Source organism: Etheostoma spectabile, chromosome 3 (genome assembly GCF_008692095.1).
Source record: "Etheostoma spectabile isolate EspeVRDwgs_2016 chromosome 3, UIUC_Espe_1.0, whole genome shotgun sequence".
Classification (NCBI taxonomy): domain Eukaryota; kingdom Metazoa; phylum Chordata; class Actinopteri; order Perciformes; family Percidae; genus Etheostoma; species Etheostoma spectabile.
The window spans coordinates 26,222,770-26,239,306 of NC_045735.1; the positions used below are offsets into that span (position 1 = coordinate 26,222,770).

The 16,537-nt window shown below is 40.3% G+C and overlaps 1 protein-coding gene across 4 annotated transcripts in view; it reads left to right on the forward strand.

Annotated features, from left to right (window-relative positions):
• sik2b (salt-inducible kinase 2b) overlaps positions 1–16,537 on the forward strand; it is a gene marked incomplete at its 5' end in the record, with an annotated part of 40,098 nt that continues 23,561 nt past the window's right edge. For all 4 annotated transcript variants that reach the window (XM_032512293.1, XM_032512296.1, XM_032512295.1 and 1 more), the window contains 3 exon segments: positions 1–206; positions 3,708–3,824; positions 8,727–8,790. In XM_032512293.1, the coding sequence (XP_032368184.1) occupies positions 1–206; positions 3,708–3,824; positions 8,727–8,790 (387 nt within the window).

Below are 16,537 nucleotides of genomic sequence, written 5' to 3' on the forward strand. Positions count from 1 at the left end.
CCCCCCGTGTGTCCCCTGCTCGTCTGGCTACCTCCTACTCTTCCACAAGCAGTCCCATACAGAACAGCATGGTCATGGCTGACAGTGTCCAGAAATCGCTGATCCGGGGTCCGGTCCGAGTGGGCTTCTACGACATCGAGCGCACTTTAGGAAAGGGCAATTTCGCTGTCGTGAAACTGGCTCGACACCGCATTACCAAGACCGAGGTGAGTGTATCGGTGAACTAGTTAGCCTGGAAGCTAACTTGCGCTACTGTTCGGCTGAGTTACATAACTTTTATGCACTAGTTGACACCCCAGATAGTCAAAGCAGATACCGAAACGCTGTCCACATCATGCTCTAAGACACATTGGCTCAGGCAACTGCCGGTCACTTGGCTGCTCCATTGCGAGCAACAGCTGGTGTGTTTGAATACCTGCAGGTTCAGGGAGCGACGACTCGCTGCACGTTCACCCCCTCCCAGCCAACATCACTGCCAGTAAGAGGTCTGACCACCAGTGGTGCTGGGAAACACAAACCGTAAACATGCATGCTTTCATTCCTGCGCCAGACCGGCGTCATACACCTGCGCTCTCTTTGGTAATGCCCCAGACAGTGCCACAGTGTACCAACTCAAGAGTCTGGCTGTTGTAAACATCGCTGTGTCTGGGCCATGCAGCATGGGTCGGTGGTCCCATTATGTAATCCAAATAATGATGGGATTTAGTGGTTTCTTGTGCCAGCAGCGCTGAGAGCTTTGTGATGAGGAGGATATGCCAACCAAAACTCTGTAATTGAAAAGCAAAGTGTTCTGTACGAATATGTAGGCACAATCCACTGACACTGCTCTCGGGGGTTTTCATTGAGTTTAGAGAAGGTTTAATATTACAAACTCTCAAGCGATTCAGCATGAGTGCAAAAGGAACAGGGCATGGATTTGTCTGGCTAGTTTAATGTCAGCTCTTTACAGCGAGGCCTTTCTTGACCAGTACCATTGAGTGCCATGGCTTTCTATTGTAATGACATAGACACAGGAAAAGTGTCCAGCAGTCTGTGTGTGAAAAAGACTGAGGGAGTGATAGGAAAATAAGATGGGAGACTTGGGAAAACACAGTTGTACACTTTGATCTTCAACCTCACAGAGCCTCCAACATTTTGTCATTGAATGTGAGCAATTGTGCTGTAAAGAAAAAAACAGGATTTACATCCAGATGAGATCCTTGACATGTTTAACAAGGCAATGAATGGCTTATCGTATTGTGTTAATCCGGTCATTAAATCCAGTGAAGTGGCGCAGTGTTAGTCTAGCCAGGTAATCTGCAACCGTGTACCACTGACAGCTTCTAACAGTGGCTGCACCTCTACCTCAGGTGGTGTGGCATGTGGGCTAGATGAAAACATGCATGTTGTTGCCGGTTTTCAGGCCACTGGTTTGGAAAAGGTCACTCAGCACTGATTGACAAAGAGAGCCACTGCAACTGTTTAGCTCGGCCAGGCCTATGGTCAGTGCCAGACTGTTTGTTGAAATGGCCAAGGTCAGCTGGAGTGGCAGGCTATCAATTTCATGTGATGCCATATGCCTTTAGAATTCGCCAGGGCAAAAGAGATGTTAGCCTGCAGCGTGTCTGTAAAGAAAACCAGAGTTTAAGGGCACATGAAACAGCAGATCTGTGCATATTCCTAGATAGGTGTGTGTGTGCGTGTGTAACCTACTTTTTCTACTCATGGCTCCTGCGTGATATACTGACCCATTCATCTTATTATGTACATACTGCAGTGTGTGGGTTCACATAGAGCTGGCCCATTCCCGTGTGGTTCTTGTCTGTCAGCTCGGCGGGTCATACATGTATCCATCTCGGAACACAGCATTTTTCTGCCTTACGGCCCTCATAACTTGATGTATGAGCTAAATGCCCCTCATTGTCCTCAAATGACCTTGTGCCAGCAGAGTATTCAAAAACTCATATGTTCTGTGTCTGTGTGTGTTAGGGTTGACAATGTAAACAGTTGGCTTTTCCTGCTAAGTACCCTGTAATCCCTGTAATAAGCCAGCGATTTTAAATTGTATGCCCTAGAGGTCTTGATTTGTAGCTGGAGTGCCATTTTAAAAATTTAGATTGACGATAAATTGCAAAAATGATAATGAAGAGTGTTGAACACATTCAAACACCCTCTTCTGCACATCTGTAAGTGCTTATTACAAATATACTAAATGTGATTAAACTGGGTGTCAGTGGAATGGGGGTGTCAGTTCATTTTAAGAATAAAACCAAACAAAAGGCTGTGTTAGAATATTTCAATGATACCACTGCATTGACACAGCACCGATACCAACGGTAAAAATATAGAGTCATCTAGCTGAAATACGTTGGACCAGGCTCAACATCAGCTGGCAACACACTGAGGTTGCCAATCGAATTCCTCCTAGAAGGATTGGCACTGGGATAAGTTTCCAGAAGAAAATCCTGTGTCACATTAATATAAAGGGCTGTGGAGTGTTTTGGTATCCCATAAATGTATGGGTCTATTACTCAAACCTGTCTTTCTGGATCCTGTTTTATTATCTCACCTAGGATGGCAACTAATGATTATTCTCATTATTTATTACTGTAGTTTCTACAATTTAATAACAATAATTAATTACATTTATTTAGCGCTTTATCATAGCGCTTGGGGGGGGTCTACTCTGATACTGATGCATGGCAGCCTTATGACGCCAGACGCTCACAACCCACGCAGACACTGGGAGAACATGCAAACTCCACACAGAAAGGCCAGGGACAACCAGGGTTAGAACCTGGTACCTTCTTGCTGGAAGACTACAATGCTAACCATTGGGCCATCAGGCTTCTAGCCCCTTTTGATAAATCATTTGGTAAAAAATAAAAATCACAATTGAAATAGGCTGTTTTTGTCTGACCAACAGTCTAAAAGCCATAGAAGACAAAAAAAAAAAAGCAGCAAATATTCTTTATATTTAATAAGCTGGAACAAGATAACTTTTTGGTGCATTTTTGCTTTGAAAAACAAGACAAACGATTGACACCTTTTCAAAATAGTTTCCAGATTTCTTTTTGGTTGTTCAACTAATCTAATTAATAACTAATAGTTTCAGCTCAAGTCCCACTGGCACCTGGAACAACGCAGCCCATAATAGTTCTTTTAATGATCTTGTTGGTCTCTGAACACTTGCTCAGTAAGAGTTTTCCAACTTAAGCTAACAGCGGTGCGATTGCTGAGAGGGGAACTGGGGTCTCCTGTTGTTTACTTCACCATCATGGTTCCCAGATGCTTGGAAACACTTGAGATCACACTGATGAAATGTTGTTTATGAGACAGTCTGAAGGAGAGATGTTAATATTGCCTTGTTACCCACCGGACATCATTAATCAAAGCCAAGAGTGTTGAAGTTGTGAGCGTGCGATTTACACACGTACGTGTCATTGTGGGTTTGTGTGTGTATATCCAACCAGGCCTGTGTTTGCCTCCTCTGTACCTTCATGTGATATTTCATCTTGGTTGTAGTTTTAAAAGTATGTTTATGAAGTTTTGCACGAGCTGTATTTAAGTATTTATCTTGTGTCTCTGAAAAGAACACACTGTCTCCTTTTTATTAAATAGCTGTCTCTGTTATTGTGTATGTGAGTGTGGGGAGTGGGTTTGTTATGGCTCAAGTCTGATGAGCCCTAACAATGATTCTGACTGATTACAGTTGTATTGTTTTGCAGGTGGCCATTAAGATCATAGATAAGACCCAACTAGATGCTGTCAATCTGGAGAAGATCTACAGAGAAGTTCAGATCATGAAGATGCTGGACCATCCCCACATCATCAAGCTGTACCAGGTGAGTCTCAAGCTTCATTACCAACTATAAAGTATAGTGGAATGTCTTTTGACGGCCTAGAATGCAAGATGTGGGCACATTTGATCTTTTTAGTGGTGGCGCTTTCCTCTCTGCTTTCACTGATGTTAGACTACAGTACATTATAATGTTGACATTATATTATTATGATTTCTATCTGGCCTGCTGTGTATTTTCTTCTGTTATGCTTATATATTTATAAGTTGTTATTCTGCATGTAATGCTGTTTGAAGATAAATGGTTTAATCAGGTTTTTGATTTATTCTTGTTTTTTGTTTTTTTGTCTCTTGATCAAGAAGCTGTGTCAATCGAGAGATTTTTAAAGGATTTATTTCTGTCTTGGGTGCTTCAAACTTTTTCTTTGACCAATCCCATCACAACTCCTTGCAGTCTGTCCCTGTCATTGTAGCAGTGATGTTGGAAGAAATGTCGCAGAATTCACCACTGCTGCTTGTTGAGCTTCTCTTTAGGTTCTTTAGCAATCGGGGTTTTGAAACACTGGGCCAGTCCAGGTCATTTTCAAATGCATTAACAAACAACTGCTGCCGAGCATAAACTTTCACCACTGGATAGTTTCAGATATGAGAGCATAGTTAATGACTGACTGACATTTGGCACTGTGTGCATTTGTGTGTGTTCTGCAATGTGTAAAGGTGCTACTGGCATGATTTCTAACCAAACCATGTTAGTTGTTGAAAATGATGTAAATTAAAGTTTTGTAATTATACTGCAACATCAGATCTGACTTGCACCACCAGGCTCTGTTTAGGCTGTATTTAAAATCATATATGGATCTATTTCACGTATACATAGTTTGACAGTCATTTCACTTAAAACATCTCATTTAGGCCAGAATGGATTCATTGCTTGTTAAAAACAATTATTAATTCTTGTCAGTGCACCTGACCTTATGGGACCTTGAAAATGTTTTTATTTGGATATGGCGACACAGTGTCAGTGTTTATTTTCACAACAATTTAGCTTAAAACAAGACCCAATCAAGTGTTCTGCAGTCGCCTAGAAGATTTCTACTTTATATTTTTAAAGCTAGCACAGTATCTAATGTGTGTTGAATTTAAGGGTTGTATTTTTTTGTGGCTGTGCAACAACTACCACAAGCAATGCTGCAGCACGAGCAGTGTCTTCTGGTATTTCTTTTCCCAGAGTGCATTACAAGTTAATGGTGGATCTACGCAGATGAATCTGTGCAAAGCAAGTTTTTAAAATATTGTGATGGAAAGTGACTCTTTGCCAAATGTTGAGATTAGTTGTGTGTGGACTCTGTCAGTTTTCAGCAGAGTGTAACTAATTTGATAATTTGTTGATTCCATAAGAACAAACTATATTGTTGACAGAAACCACAGCATCTAGAGAGTGGTGCTGAATAAAGTACGGTAACACTTATATTCAGTTCATAGTTACAGAATCACAACTCTTCTTTGTCGGTCTCTTGTTACCATAGGTCCTTTCTCATGGAAGACATGTTGTCAAGTCACAGTAGGAAAAAATAGGTGTAAAGAATAAAAGTAATGATGGCTGAATGTCATTTAGCTGCTTCAGATTCAGGGTCCTGTGTAGTGTATGCTTGTACACTGTCCTTACTCACTGGGTCACTTGAATATTACATAGTCATTTTTAATGTTATTAGTAACAGTTGAACTTTTCCAACTGTGACAAGTCAAAATGTCTGCTGTAAAAAAAAGGCCTAATTACAATCGACTTGTTCTCTTATCCAAAAATGCATTGTACACCATGGCTTTCTTTACAAACTGTAAACTTCAAATATTTTTTTTTTTTTTTTTTTTTTTTTTTTTAAATCTGTTTATTAATCCCCAATGGGGAAATTACAATTTACACTCTGTGTCCACACTTGTTAGTAGTCACACACAGTCCTGAACTACACACACACATGCTCAGGATCTATACATGCACTAATGGAGAGATGTCAGAGTGATGTGTCTGTATCATTGTTAAAAACTCCAAATGTAAAAATGTAATTGTCATTGTGATATGATTTCATGCAGCAGAAATGTGCTTTAAGTTTTTCGGGCCAAGAAGAAAATAATCTGGCTGTGTAGTGGTCTTTCTAATGTGTGTTATTGGAAAAAGAGCCCATTGGCATCAGTAGTAAGATGTGTGCTAAAAACTGTTTTTCATAGAAATTAATAACATACATGTTACTTCCCTCATGAAACATTTTTATAGAAGTTGAATGCATGCCCAGGTGTGCATGGAAGTTTGCATACATTTTTACGAGCCTCAAAGGGAAACTTGTGTCACTAACTTACAGTGATGTCCGCTGTCTGGCACAAAATATTCTAACTACAAATAACTCAACCATTTTGGTGATTCAGTTGTATTACATAAGCATTTGGGGTCCTGTTAGTTTGTTTAGGAAAAGTAAATGAGTGTTCATTATCATTACACAACAATGTGGCACTGTTCCAGCTTTCTGCTGTTATTTTGGTGTGTATCATTATTTCTAACAGCACATCCATCCAATCAGCCCAGGTCAATTAGGGATTTCCTTTTCTAGTTTCATCAGATGTGGCTGGCCTACAGGGAAGCCTTAGCTAATACAGACAACCCAACTGTGTACTCCACTTTAGTTTGCCATGAGTGTGGCCGCTTCGCTACTGACCCCAGTGTGCTGTAATTTTCTTCACATCTTTCTGCTTTTGCATCTCCCCATCCTCTGACTCTCTTAGTGTTCAGCTATCCACTTACCCTCTTATTCTACAAGTACAAATATTTAAGGAATTCAAAATTATCTCTGGATATTGTTTTTAAAATTACCAAACCACTCTCTATCAGTACTTTCATAGTGATGCCAATGCAACATTAATGCTTCATTTAAATATCAATCGTGTTACAAGAAATGCTTGACTAAATTGAGGCTATTGGATGGATCATGATACTAATTCCATATCTTCTACACTACAATTTTGTCAAAACCATTAAAACAATTAAATTCAAATGTATAAATGGTTCATTAACAGTCTTGTTTTACAACATTAAACAGTCTAGCTTGTTTACAAGATGCAATTCACCACGGGGACTACAGCTGCCCTTACTGATAATCAGTTGGGATCAGTCGAAAATGCATCTTTAGATGGTCAAATCTATTTATCGACAGTAGAACACACCAAAAGCATGTGTTAGAACCTATGAAGCGCTAAACAGAACTGTTTACCTTCATACAAACACACAAGGCATCATATTGACTTGATATTTGGCTTTGCAAGTAGGGCTGAGTATGAAACCTCAATACCTTTTTTTTTTTTTTTTTTTTTTTTTTTTTTTTTTGTTGGTACCAACCAAAATTAGTCCGTAGTAGAGTATCGTCATCTGACATAAATCAAAATCTGATATTGAATGTGTAAAAATAATTCTTGACCCATTTGTTGATAGGAGAGTTCCTGATTTCAAAATTATAATTATTTCAATTTTAGTCTTATTTTGACAAAGTTCTTTTGCAGAACTACATGAAATTTGGCTTCTTTTGTTAAATGGAAAACATTTTTTATTTCTCAAAGTAAGGTATCAAAAAGTATGTTTTTGTTATCTGCAATGTAGAACATCAACCTGCAAAAAACTGACACTGTTATATTAATGTTAACCAATGTGTAATGCCCCTGATAAACATATTAATAAAGTAAAAGTAAGTAAATAAATTGTCAATGATTTAAAATGTTAAACAACACCCACAACTACTTTAAAACTATTGGTAAAGTAAAATAATTCCACCCAAAACATCCGCTGTCTCCCCGCTTTTTGCCCAATGCGTCCCAAAATGGTGAATAAAATGTACAAACAGCCTAAGACAGCTAATAGATCCACGATAGACAACATATAAAGCTAGTGAGTATGTAGCTTACTGTCACAACAACAAACAATAGAAAGATATCCAGCATCAATAGAAAATAGATCTCTCCTGTGGTGGATATTTTGTCTTGTCAAACACAGGTGTAACATAATAATGGCTGCCTTCCACTCAGGTGTGCTAGTGCCAGGGCTCTGCTATTGTACATGCTGGATTACTTGAATAAAACAAAGATTGTTACTTTTATTAGTTACAACCGTGCTTTTCCTGCTGTGACAAGTCAAAATGTCCGCTGTGAGAAAGGTTTATTTCCCAAATTAGATGCTGTATTAGCTATCAATGCCACTAGATTGAATGATAAAGGGTACCTATACACGGGCTTAATTCATCAATCAGTTGTATTCCAGCTCCACAGTACAGATGGGACAAAACATGTTTATTACACAACCAGGGCCAAACAAAAATAACTGGCTTTCATTTCCTAAATCTATGAATCGGTCAGTGTAACAGATGGAAAATTGATCGTGAACAATTAGCGAGAGATTTCTGGTGTCGTCTGGCTCTGTGTGTCTGATTCATCCTCCCCTCTCCATCTGATTCTCCCCTCTGCATTTAATTCCGTTCATCTTCTGAGTGTTTCTGCTTCTAAATCGGTTCTCCTCCTACACAACACAGCACCAGCTCCGTGTGAGGGCTGAAAGGTTTTAAGCACCATTCAGATATACTCAGCAACACCAACCGTCCACCTCCATTCTCTTACATAGATGTCATATTTAGACCCTCTGCCATTCATGCATTTTGTTTTTCTCATGACTCTGGATGACAGACTCTGCGGTTGAACCTCAGAGAAAACCATGTCAACAATTTTCAATTCACAATGTAGTATTTGGGTCATTCGTATCTGTTTTTACAGTTTTCTTTTTCCTTTATCTTACTCTTTTGTTGCAGGAGACTGTTAATCTGATGTGAATGCTATTGAAAAGTGATCTTCAGTGTGTAATCACTCTCCCAATCTTTTGTCTCCTGCCTTGGCCCCTTTCTTCGTCCTCTCCCTCTCTCAGGTGATGGAGACGAAGAACATGCTTTACTTAGTCACAGAGTATGCCAAGAATGGGGAGATCTTCGGTGAGTGATCTTTTACAAGTACAAGATCAATCTGATCTCAGTGTCTTAAAAACATTGTCCTACCCAAGTCCTACACGTCCTCCCTGTATCAGTTGTACAGAAAAATCTGCACTGTTGCGTCAGTAATGTTTTTCACAAACAAGGAAGTATCAAAGTCTTATTGAGTTTGCACTTCCATCCCCACCTCAATCTCAAAGTTCACATGATTGAAGGAACTGATGTGGCCCTTGTCATGTGCTGCCAGTGATTGCTGTGCTAAATGTGCTGACACCGCTTACTTGTCATAAAATGGCATCACTGAGGGCCTGTGAAGGGGCAGCCTCAAAGAGAAAAAGATTGATTTATTACCATATGTGGTGCAAAAACACTTGAACTGCTCTCTGGTTTACTAGACAGATTATGCAAGAATACTTTCTACATGCCAGCAATGTCATTCCTACATTTTCACTAACTGTTACATAGAACTACTAAATTGCTGAGATGTTAAGGAGCAGATCTGTAACAAGTAGCAATAGTAAAAGCCTGTCGTTTAAGCTACCACAACAACATTATAACCATTACAGGAGAAGTTAAGAAACCGTATCCTTAAACAGCAGCCTGGTGGACACCACACCCTTCTCAGTTTTAACTGAGAGTGGGTCTGGGGAAGGTTCATTAACAGCCCATTTCCAAAGGGGTGTCACCAACAGACACCGCTCAAATGCCTCTGGGCGCAATTGGATAGTCCTTCAACCAATCAGGCCAATGATCCAGGTGACGTAGCGGCGTCCGCAGCATCAACGGGTTGCTGCGCTTCGGTGGTCGTGATGTTGAATCTAAACAAAAAGCTGATTGACGACTATTGTCATCGATTGTGAGTGGTGATTTGGAAAAATTGAGAATGGGCTCTTGACCAGACTGACTTGCAGAGCAAATCCCAGGCTACTTAAACAAATCGAGAGTTTAAAAATATATGGAAAAAGAAAACATGAATTAACAAAATAAACTACACACAAAGACAAACAAGGAATACATGAGAAACAGTATGTTCGGAGCAATGCTGCACCAATCAACTGATGATAATAATAAAAAATAAAAAAAAGATTAATTAAACATCATTGATGATGATAAATTATTATTGATCATTCATTTGGACCTTTGAGACAGATAGGGGGAGAGGATTCCTTTGGTATATATAGTATAACATAATACAAGTTTCCAAGTGGACAGTATGAACTTACAGGGTACAATAATGACTTTTTACACAAACATGGTTTACGCACATGTTAAGAGTATACCACAAAGAAATTAATGTGCTGGAAAGGACAGACAATGCAGAACATATCAAGAATATTACATGAAGATAAGAGTTATCTTAGTCTACCATAGCACAGCATGTATGCACTCTATCGCTACCACACACGCACAGCACACACTCAATTTGTACAATGTGTACACACTGCAATCTCAATCCAGTACGCTGGAAATGAGCCCAAGGAAAGAGCAAGTTTATTGCACTTTTTAAACAATTTTAATATTTATTAAATATCTCAGGATAACTTTTTTCAAAAGCAAATAAATCCTGGAATGCGTGCGTACAAGTGTGTGTGTCTGTGTCTGTATGTGTATGTCTTTGTGATTCTGAGGCCAGTGTTCCACTTGTGATGTTGACTCAGCAGCAGCAACGACTGCTCCTGTGACCTAGAGAGAGCTTTGAAGTAGACACAAAAAATGAATGAGAAAAGAGTGTGGTTAAAAATAAGAAGGAAGTACAGAAGTGCACAGAGCTAAAACGGAAAGACTACTCTATATCTGTACATATGTTATAGCCACTGCAGCTTATTGTGGTGAGAGCTATTAGATAAATAGAAAATATTTGCTTCCATACAGGGAATTGAATTAAAAAATTCCAATTAGTCTGTTATATATGACCCTACATCCAGGAAGAAGTAGCTTAATTTAGCAAAACGACTGGAAGCGGGGGGGGAAGAGTACTAGCCTGACAGAAAGAAAAACATTAACTGTTTCTATATTTTGGTGTAAGTGCAGATTTGATGAATAACGAATGCAAACTACAAAACACAAACTACACACATTTTACTTGGTGAGCATTAAAGTTACTTGTAGGCAGTTTTAAACTTTTGATATATAAACTAAATGCTAGTTTTTTTTGGGTCTCCATGCTAAGCTAACTGTGGGTGATGATGGCGCAGTGGCTATGACACATGCTTTTAGTGTGTGAGACCAGGGTTTGATTCCCACTGCGATACATCAGGACACTTAAGCCCTAGTTGCTTCAGAGGCAATTGTAATTCGCTTTGGATAAAAGCGTCAGCTAAATGACATGCAATGTAACTGTCTTATGGCTGTAGCTTCTTACTGTAATTAACAGACATTTATGAATGCTTTATTGATCTTCTCATTTAACGCCTGACAAGAAAGTGACTGAACATAGTGACCCAAAATGTCAGACTATTCTTTTAAATAACCAATAATGATTGTTCAACCTCATTTTCCATAATCCATAGATTTTTCATGGATCATCTCACGGGATTATAAAAACATCGTGTCCTGATTCCTCAGACCCCTCTGTCCTGATTGCACAATGTAATGTAGTTATGTAAGACATTTATATGTCATCATCTGCAGCAGTAGCAGCTATGACTAAGCCAGCTAGACAGCGACTGGTCGCTGCAGCACTAAACTAGTATTACAATATTCAATCTCATAAAATTGAACAATCATTTCTGATTTCCAAATACGGTTTCGGAGATGGATCAAGTCCTTCAGTCATGATGTACTCTCAGACAAATGGAAAGGATGCCAAGCAAGAGCTCCAGCCTCTTACTCCACTGGTGCCCTCCAGAGAGTTGCCTCCGCTTTTCTGTTCTGGCATGATGAATTTCTCAGGTCTGCTCCTGGCCATAGGTTACGAAGAGCGGAAGATGCAAAGTTGTTGTGGATGCTTAGCAGCCCACCCATTTACAGCAAATGAGACAATCTTCAGACAAAACACAAACACGTGTGTGTGTGTGTGTGTGTGTGTGTGTGTGTGTGTGTGTGTGTGTGTGTGTGTGTGTGTGTGTGTGTGTGTGGTGTGTGTGTGTGTGTGTGTGTGTGTGTGTGTGTGTGTGTGTGTGTGTGTGTGTGTGTGTGTGTGTGTGTGTGTGTGTGTGTGTGTGTGTGTGTGTGTGTGTGGTCTCTCTCTGTTGTGTCTCTCTCTGTGTCTCTGTGTGTGGGACAAAGAAGCGGCGCTGGGTTTGGTACAAGAAGGCAGAGAGTGATGGGTTAATTCTCGCAAAGGGGTGGGTGGGTGGGCACAGTAATGGGCACAGGAGAGGCATCCATGTCAGCTTGTTGATGTGCCTTTTATGTCTGTCTGTCAGTCAGTCTGCCGCTCCACAGTCTGCCTCAACACCGCAGTATGGATCAAATCCTGGAAATCGGGTCAACCACAAATAAAGCGTAGTTGCAGAGAGGAGGCAGAAGAGAATGGAACAGAGAGCAGGGGACATCCATTTGAATTTGGAAGGTGGTGGGGAAATGTAGGGCATGCATATTTAAGAAAGCACTGCTGGAGAGAGGGGAGTATTATAGCTGGCAGTGAGTAGAATCACTCATGCAGATCTCTTGTCTGACTGAAAGGGAATGAGACAGGCAGACTGTTGACTTCAAAGAAATACAGTTTTTTTTTTTTGACACATTCTTATTTACTTAGGCTGTCAATTTCTATTTCACCAGAAACCATCCTTCATATTTACTGGGTGAGTTTTCTTCTAATGTGTCAATCACCAGGGTGTGGCTGTATTGACTTTGATGACCTGTATAAATAGATTCATGACTAGCTAAATTCCAATAGATTGGGGTGGCAGTAGCTCAGTCTGTAGGGAGTTGGGTTGGGAACCAGAGAGTCACTGGTTTTGAGTCACCATATAAGTACATTGGTGGATTGGTAGCTGTAGAGTGCCAATTTACCTCCTGGGCACTGCTAAGGTGCTCTTGGGCAAGGCACTGATTTCCCAACTGCTCGGGGTGTCTGTCCATCTAACTTTTTTGGTGATGCTTCACAGGAGCAGATTACTTGCTTTTTAAATATTTACAAAAATGTTCAGTTGAGTGACAGCCAGCATCTTACATGGCAGCTTCAAGGTTACACTTGCTAAAATAAAAATTGCAATAAATTATAAGGGAAATGCTGATCCCACTCTGGAATTGCATGCTCCATTTTGACCCAGAAAGGTCAACACCACATGCTTACCCATGGGCTAATATACAACTCAGGGCACCAACGAGAAACAATTACGCTAAGTCGGTAACACCCAAGACGTGTGAGGTAATGCCCAGCTTGCAGCAGCACAGATGTCTCTCACAAAAATGCCCCTGAAAAGGAAATATTCTTACGCCTAAACAAAAATACAACTGTACACCTTCTGAATTCCAATCTCTTTCACGAACCAAGACTAGATTAGTTTCACTCGTCACAAAGCACACTTCATTCAAATGGGACAAGACAAATAAAACTCATCAAATCCATCTTAGTTAGTCTTTCCACTGTTCCAACAATAAGCAATAAGTCTATTTTTTTGTCTAAATAAATCCTTAATTTATTGTAAAATGTTAAAAATATGCCGGCTCCACATACCATTTAGCAGCAACCCACTAAACAGCGACTCATTTGCAGCTCTCAATCCTTCTTCAGAGAGAGTGTCCAGTGAAAACATGGAGAAAACTGGATGTCATTAGAGTAAAATAATTCAGTTTCTGTTGGCATTGAAGGTCATTTTAAGCAAAGGTGTTGAGCTGCAGTGCTTGTAGAACTTGTGTCTGCAAGTATGCTTTACCTGCTTGTCAGTTAAAGCAGTATGAACCGGCTACAAAACAAATGTATTTCCCGACAGCAGATAATCCACATTCAGAGACTACCTGTCTGCGTCTGTGAACTGTTGAAGTTTCTAAAGTCAGGACAGCAAAGGACGTCAAGTGATCTTCACAGAAAATAAATCGAAAATTCTATATTTGGGATGAAATAATCCATGAGTTGGAAAGAGTATTTTAAGTGGGTGAAACATGCAGGAGTGAGTTATGTGCTTTCATTTTTAGGCAAAACAAATGGTATTATTAATTTTAAATTTATATCCTCTCTTGAATGAGTACTTATCCCATGGAAAGGAATTTGACTGGCACAACCAGTAGTTGCAGTAGTTGCTGATCTTTGACAAGATATAACTTGATGAAAGGCCAGTGTTCAACTCCAACTGGCTCCAGCCCATTTTAACCCCTGAGAGTGTCAGTGTTAAATCAGCACCAACATAGACGTGACTTTAATGTGGTTGCTGTATTTAAGTAGCTTGTGTATCAGGTGCTGATGTGGAAAAATAATGTGCGTTTGCGCACACACACACACACACGCTTGCCCCACAGTGTTATCTGAAGTCCAGCCAGAGGTCTAGCCAACAACCCAGTTTGTATCCATGATGTTTGTCCCCTCCAAACTTGCAGCTGTTAAGAGACTTCGGTCCTCACCCAGCTCTCAGCAGAAGAGGAACACAGTGGTTGTTGAGCTGTCCCCTAATACCCATATGATTCATACTTGTTCTGCTCACTTTCCCAGAATGCCACTCTGCATGCCTCACTGTGCTGAGGCCCTTGCCCTCGCCAACATTGTATCGGTGGATTACTCATCCCTCCACTGGGGCAGCGCGTGCGTGCGTGTGTGTGTGTGTGTGTGTGTGTGTGCGCTTGTTTTTCAAGTGCTACTGTAAAACAAGCCGTGTACACAGTGCACCTGTTCATACAGAAATACGATTAGTTGTCTTGTTCGGCATTGGCTTTGTTGAGCATTTCATTCATAACATCAAGTGTTTGTTAGTGCTCCTGTCAGTGCCCCCTGACCAAGAAGTCAGGTTGTTGTAGCTCAAAAAGGAATCCTGCTTGACTGCAAAAAGTCAGGGAGCAGTCAATTGGCACTGGCAAAGAGTTGGTCCCTGCAACTACATGTATGTACAAGATGGGTTAAATGCAGAGGACAAGTTTTGTTTCTCTGTGTATTCTTAAAAAATGACAGTAAAGGCACCTTTAACCTTCAAGAAAATAATTTTGCAGTTAAATTAATAGCAGCCCTAGATTTCTTAATTTATTGCCCTCAACTCCATGATGTTGCCCCAAGGCTATGGCTTTGGCTATTGAAGGGCAAGTGTGATAATGTGATGTGATAATGTGATAATTTGGTCAAATGTGGTCAGACAACGTGGTGGGGACATGATGGAATTGAACTAGTGTGTGCAAATTGTTGAGGCTTGATTGTCTGACAAGCTCTTCAGTTGAAGCACACTGACATCTTCAGAGACTGAGACCAAAAAAGAGAGAGGTTTGATCCCAGAACGCTTAATACTTTAGAGTCCTGTTCTCCTCACAGGTGCTATCTTAGACCACCTCGACACATTCCCTTTTACAGTGTGTTTTTTGATTAGCAGCATTGCTTGAAAGCAGCCCTGTTCACTGAATGGTCTCCTCTGTGGAATGTGCCAGCCACTATCTAATCAGGTTTTCTCACTCTGTCAGATGTTAGCTATTTAACCACGCCGTTGACGACACAACAGCATAATTTCCCTGAAGTTTAATAGTGCAGTTTATGGCCTTTAGTCAGTTTTATTGTACAGTCTTTGTCACAGCACACAGTTGACCCTTTGGTCTACCCTTAGTTGAGACAATACAGAGCTGTTAAGATGAGGTGTTTATAATGTGATGCACGCCGCTGGCCTCAGGACATACACTGCTCTACTTTAAATTTATTGGTTAGTTGATGGAACGTTTTTGATGTTAATGGGCTGTGAAATTGGCTTAGTGTGACTTCTCTGTGCATCTTGACAGAGGCCTAGCTGTGAATCAGTGATCTCATCTTTACATACATTTGTGTGCACACCAGGGAAATAACAGCAACATTACTTGTGTTAAAAAGGGAAAAGTTATAAGGTACAGGTAACAAATGTAAATATGGTGTAAAAAGTTCTTTAGTACACATATTTTACTGTAACCCCCTGTCTTCGTTGTGATTACAAAAATGCTCTTTTATGAGATTTACACTCTGTTTACTCGTTTATGAAGTTTTGTTGGCTGCTGTTTGTTGTGGTTGTTGTGCATTGTCGTCAGGTTTGGTCGGTGGTCTGTCTTCATGCCAGCTGGAAGGAAAGCCATCACAGTGTCCTATCTTGTTTGCCACAGAGTGTGAATTGAAGAGTTAGCAAGCTATCTGGACAGAGAGGTGTGAAGAGGAACCCTGCCGACAGCAACAAACGCCACACTTTCCAAAGCTCACAGGACTCCAAAACGTCGTACATCCTGTAGAATAGTCTGTCAGTTGAAAAGATAGAACATCTGTGAAAGTGTTGTGAGAGCAGAAAATGAGAGAAAGGTCAGTGATCTGGATGCTTGGAGAAAGAAGACGGTAAAATGTTTGATATTACCCCACTGCAGACTGCATAGACTAGTTTCATGCCTCTTTCTAAACAACTACAAACTCAGTCTGCCGCAATGCTCTGTGCACAGCTTGTGCTCAAATAAACAGATAAATCAGATCAGTTTTTGTTTGGCTCATTGGATAAGAACCAAGGATCATATTTACACTGGTATCGTGATTTCTCCCACTAATTATCAAGTGTGTTTCTGTGTGTGCACTTAAATCATACACTGACTACCCCCCCCCCCCCCCCCCACCGTTCCAACTTTTGTACTAATGTGGACATAATATAGCAGAAGACCACTTCTCAGT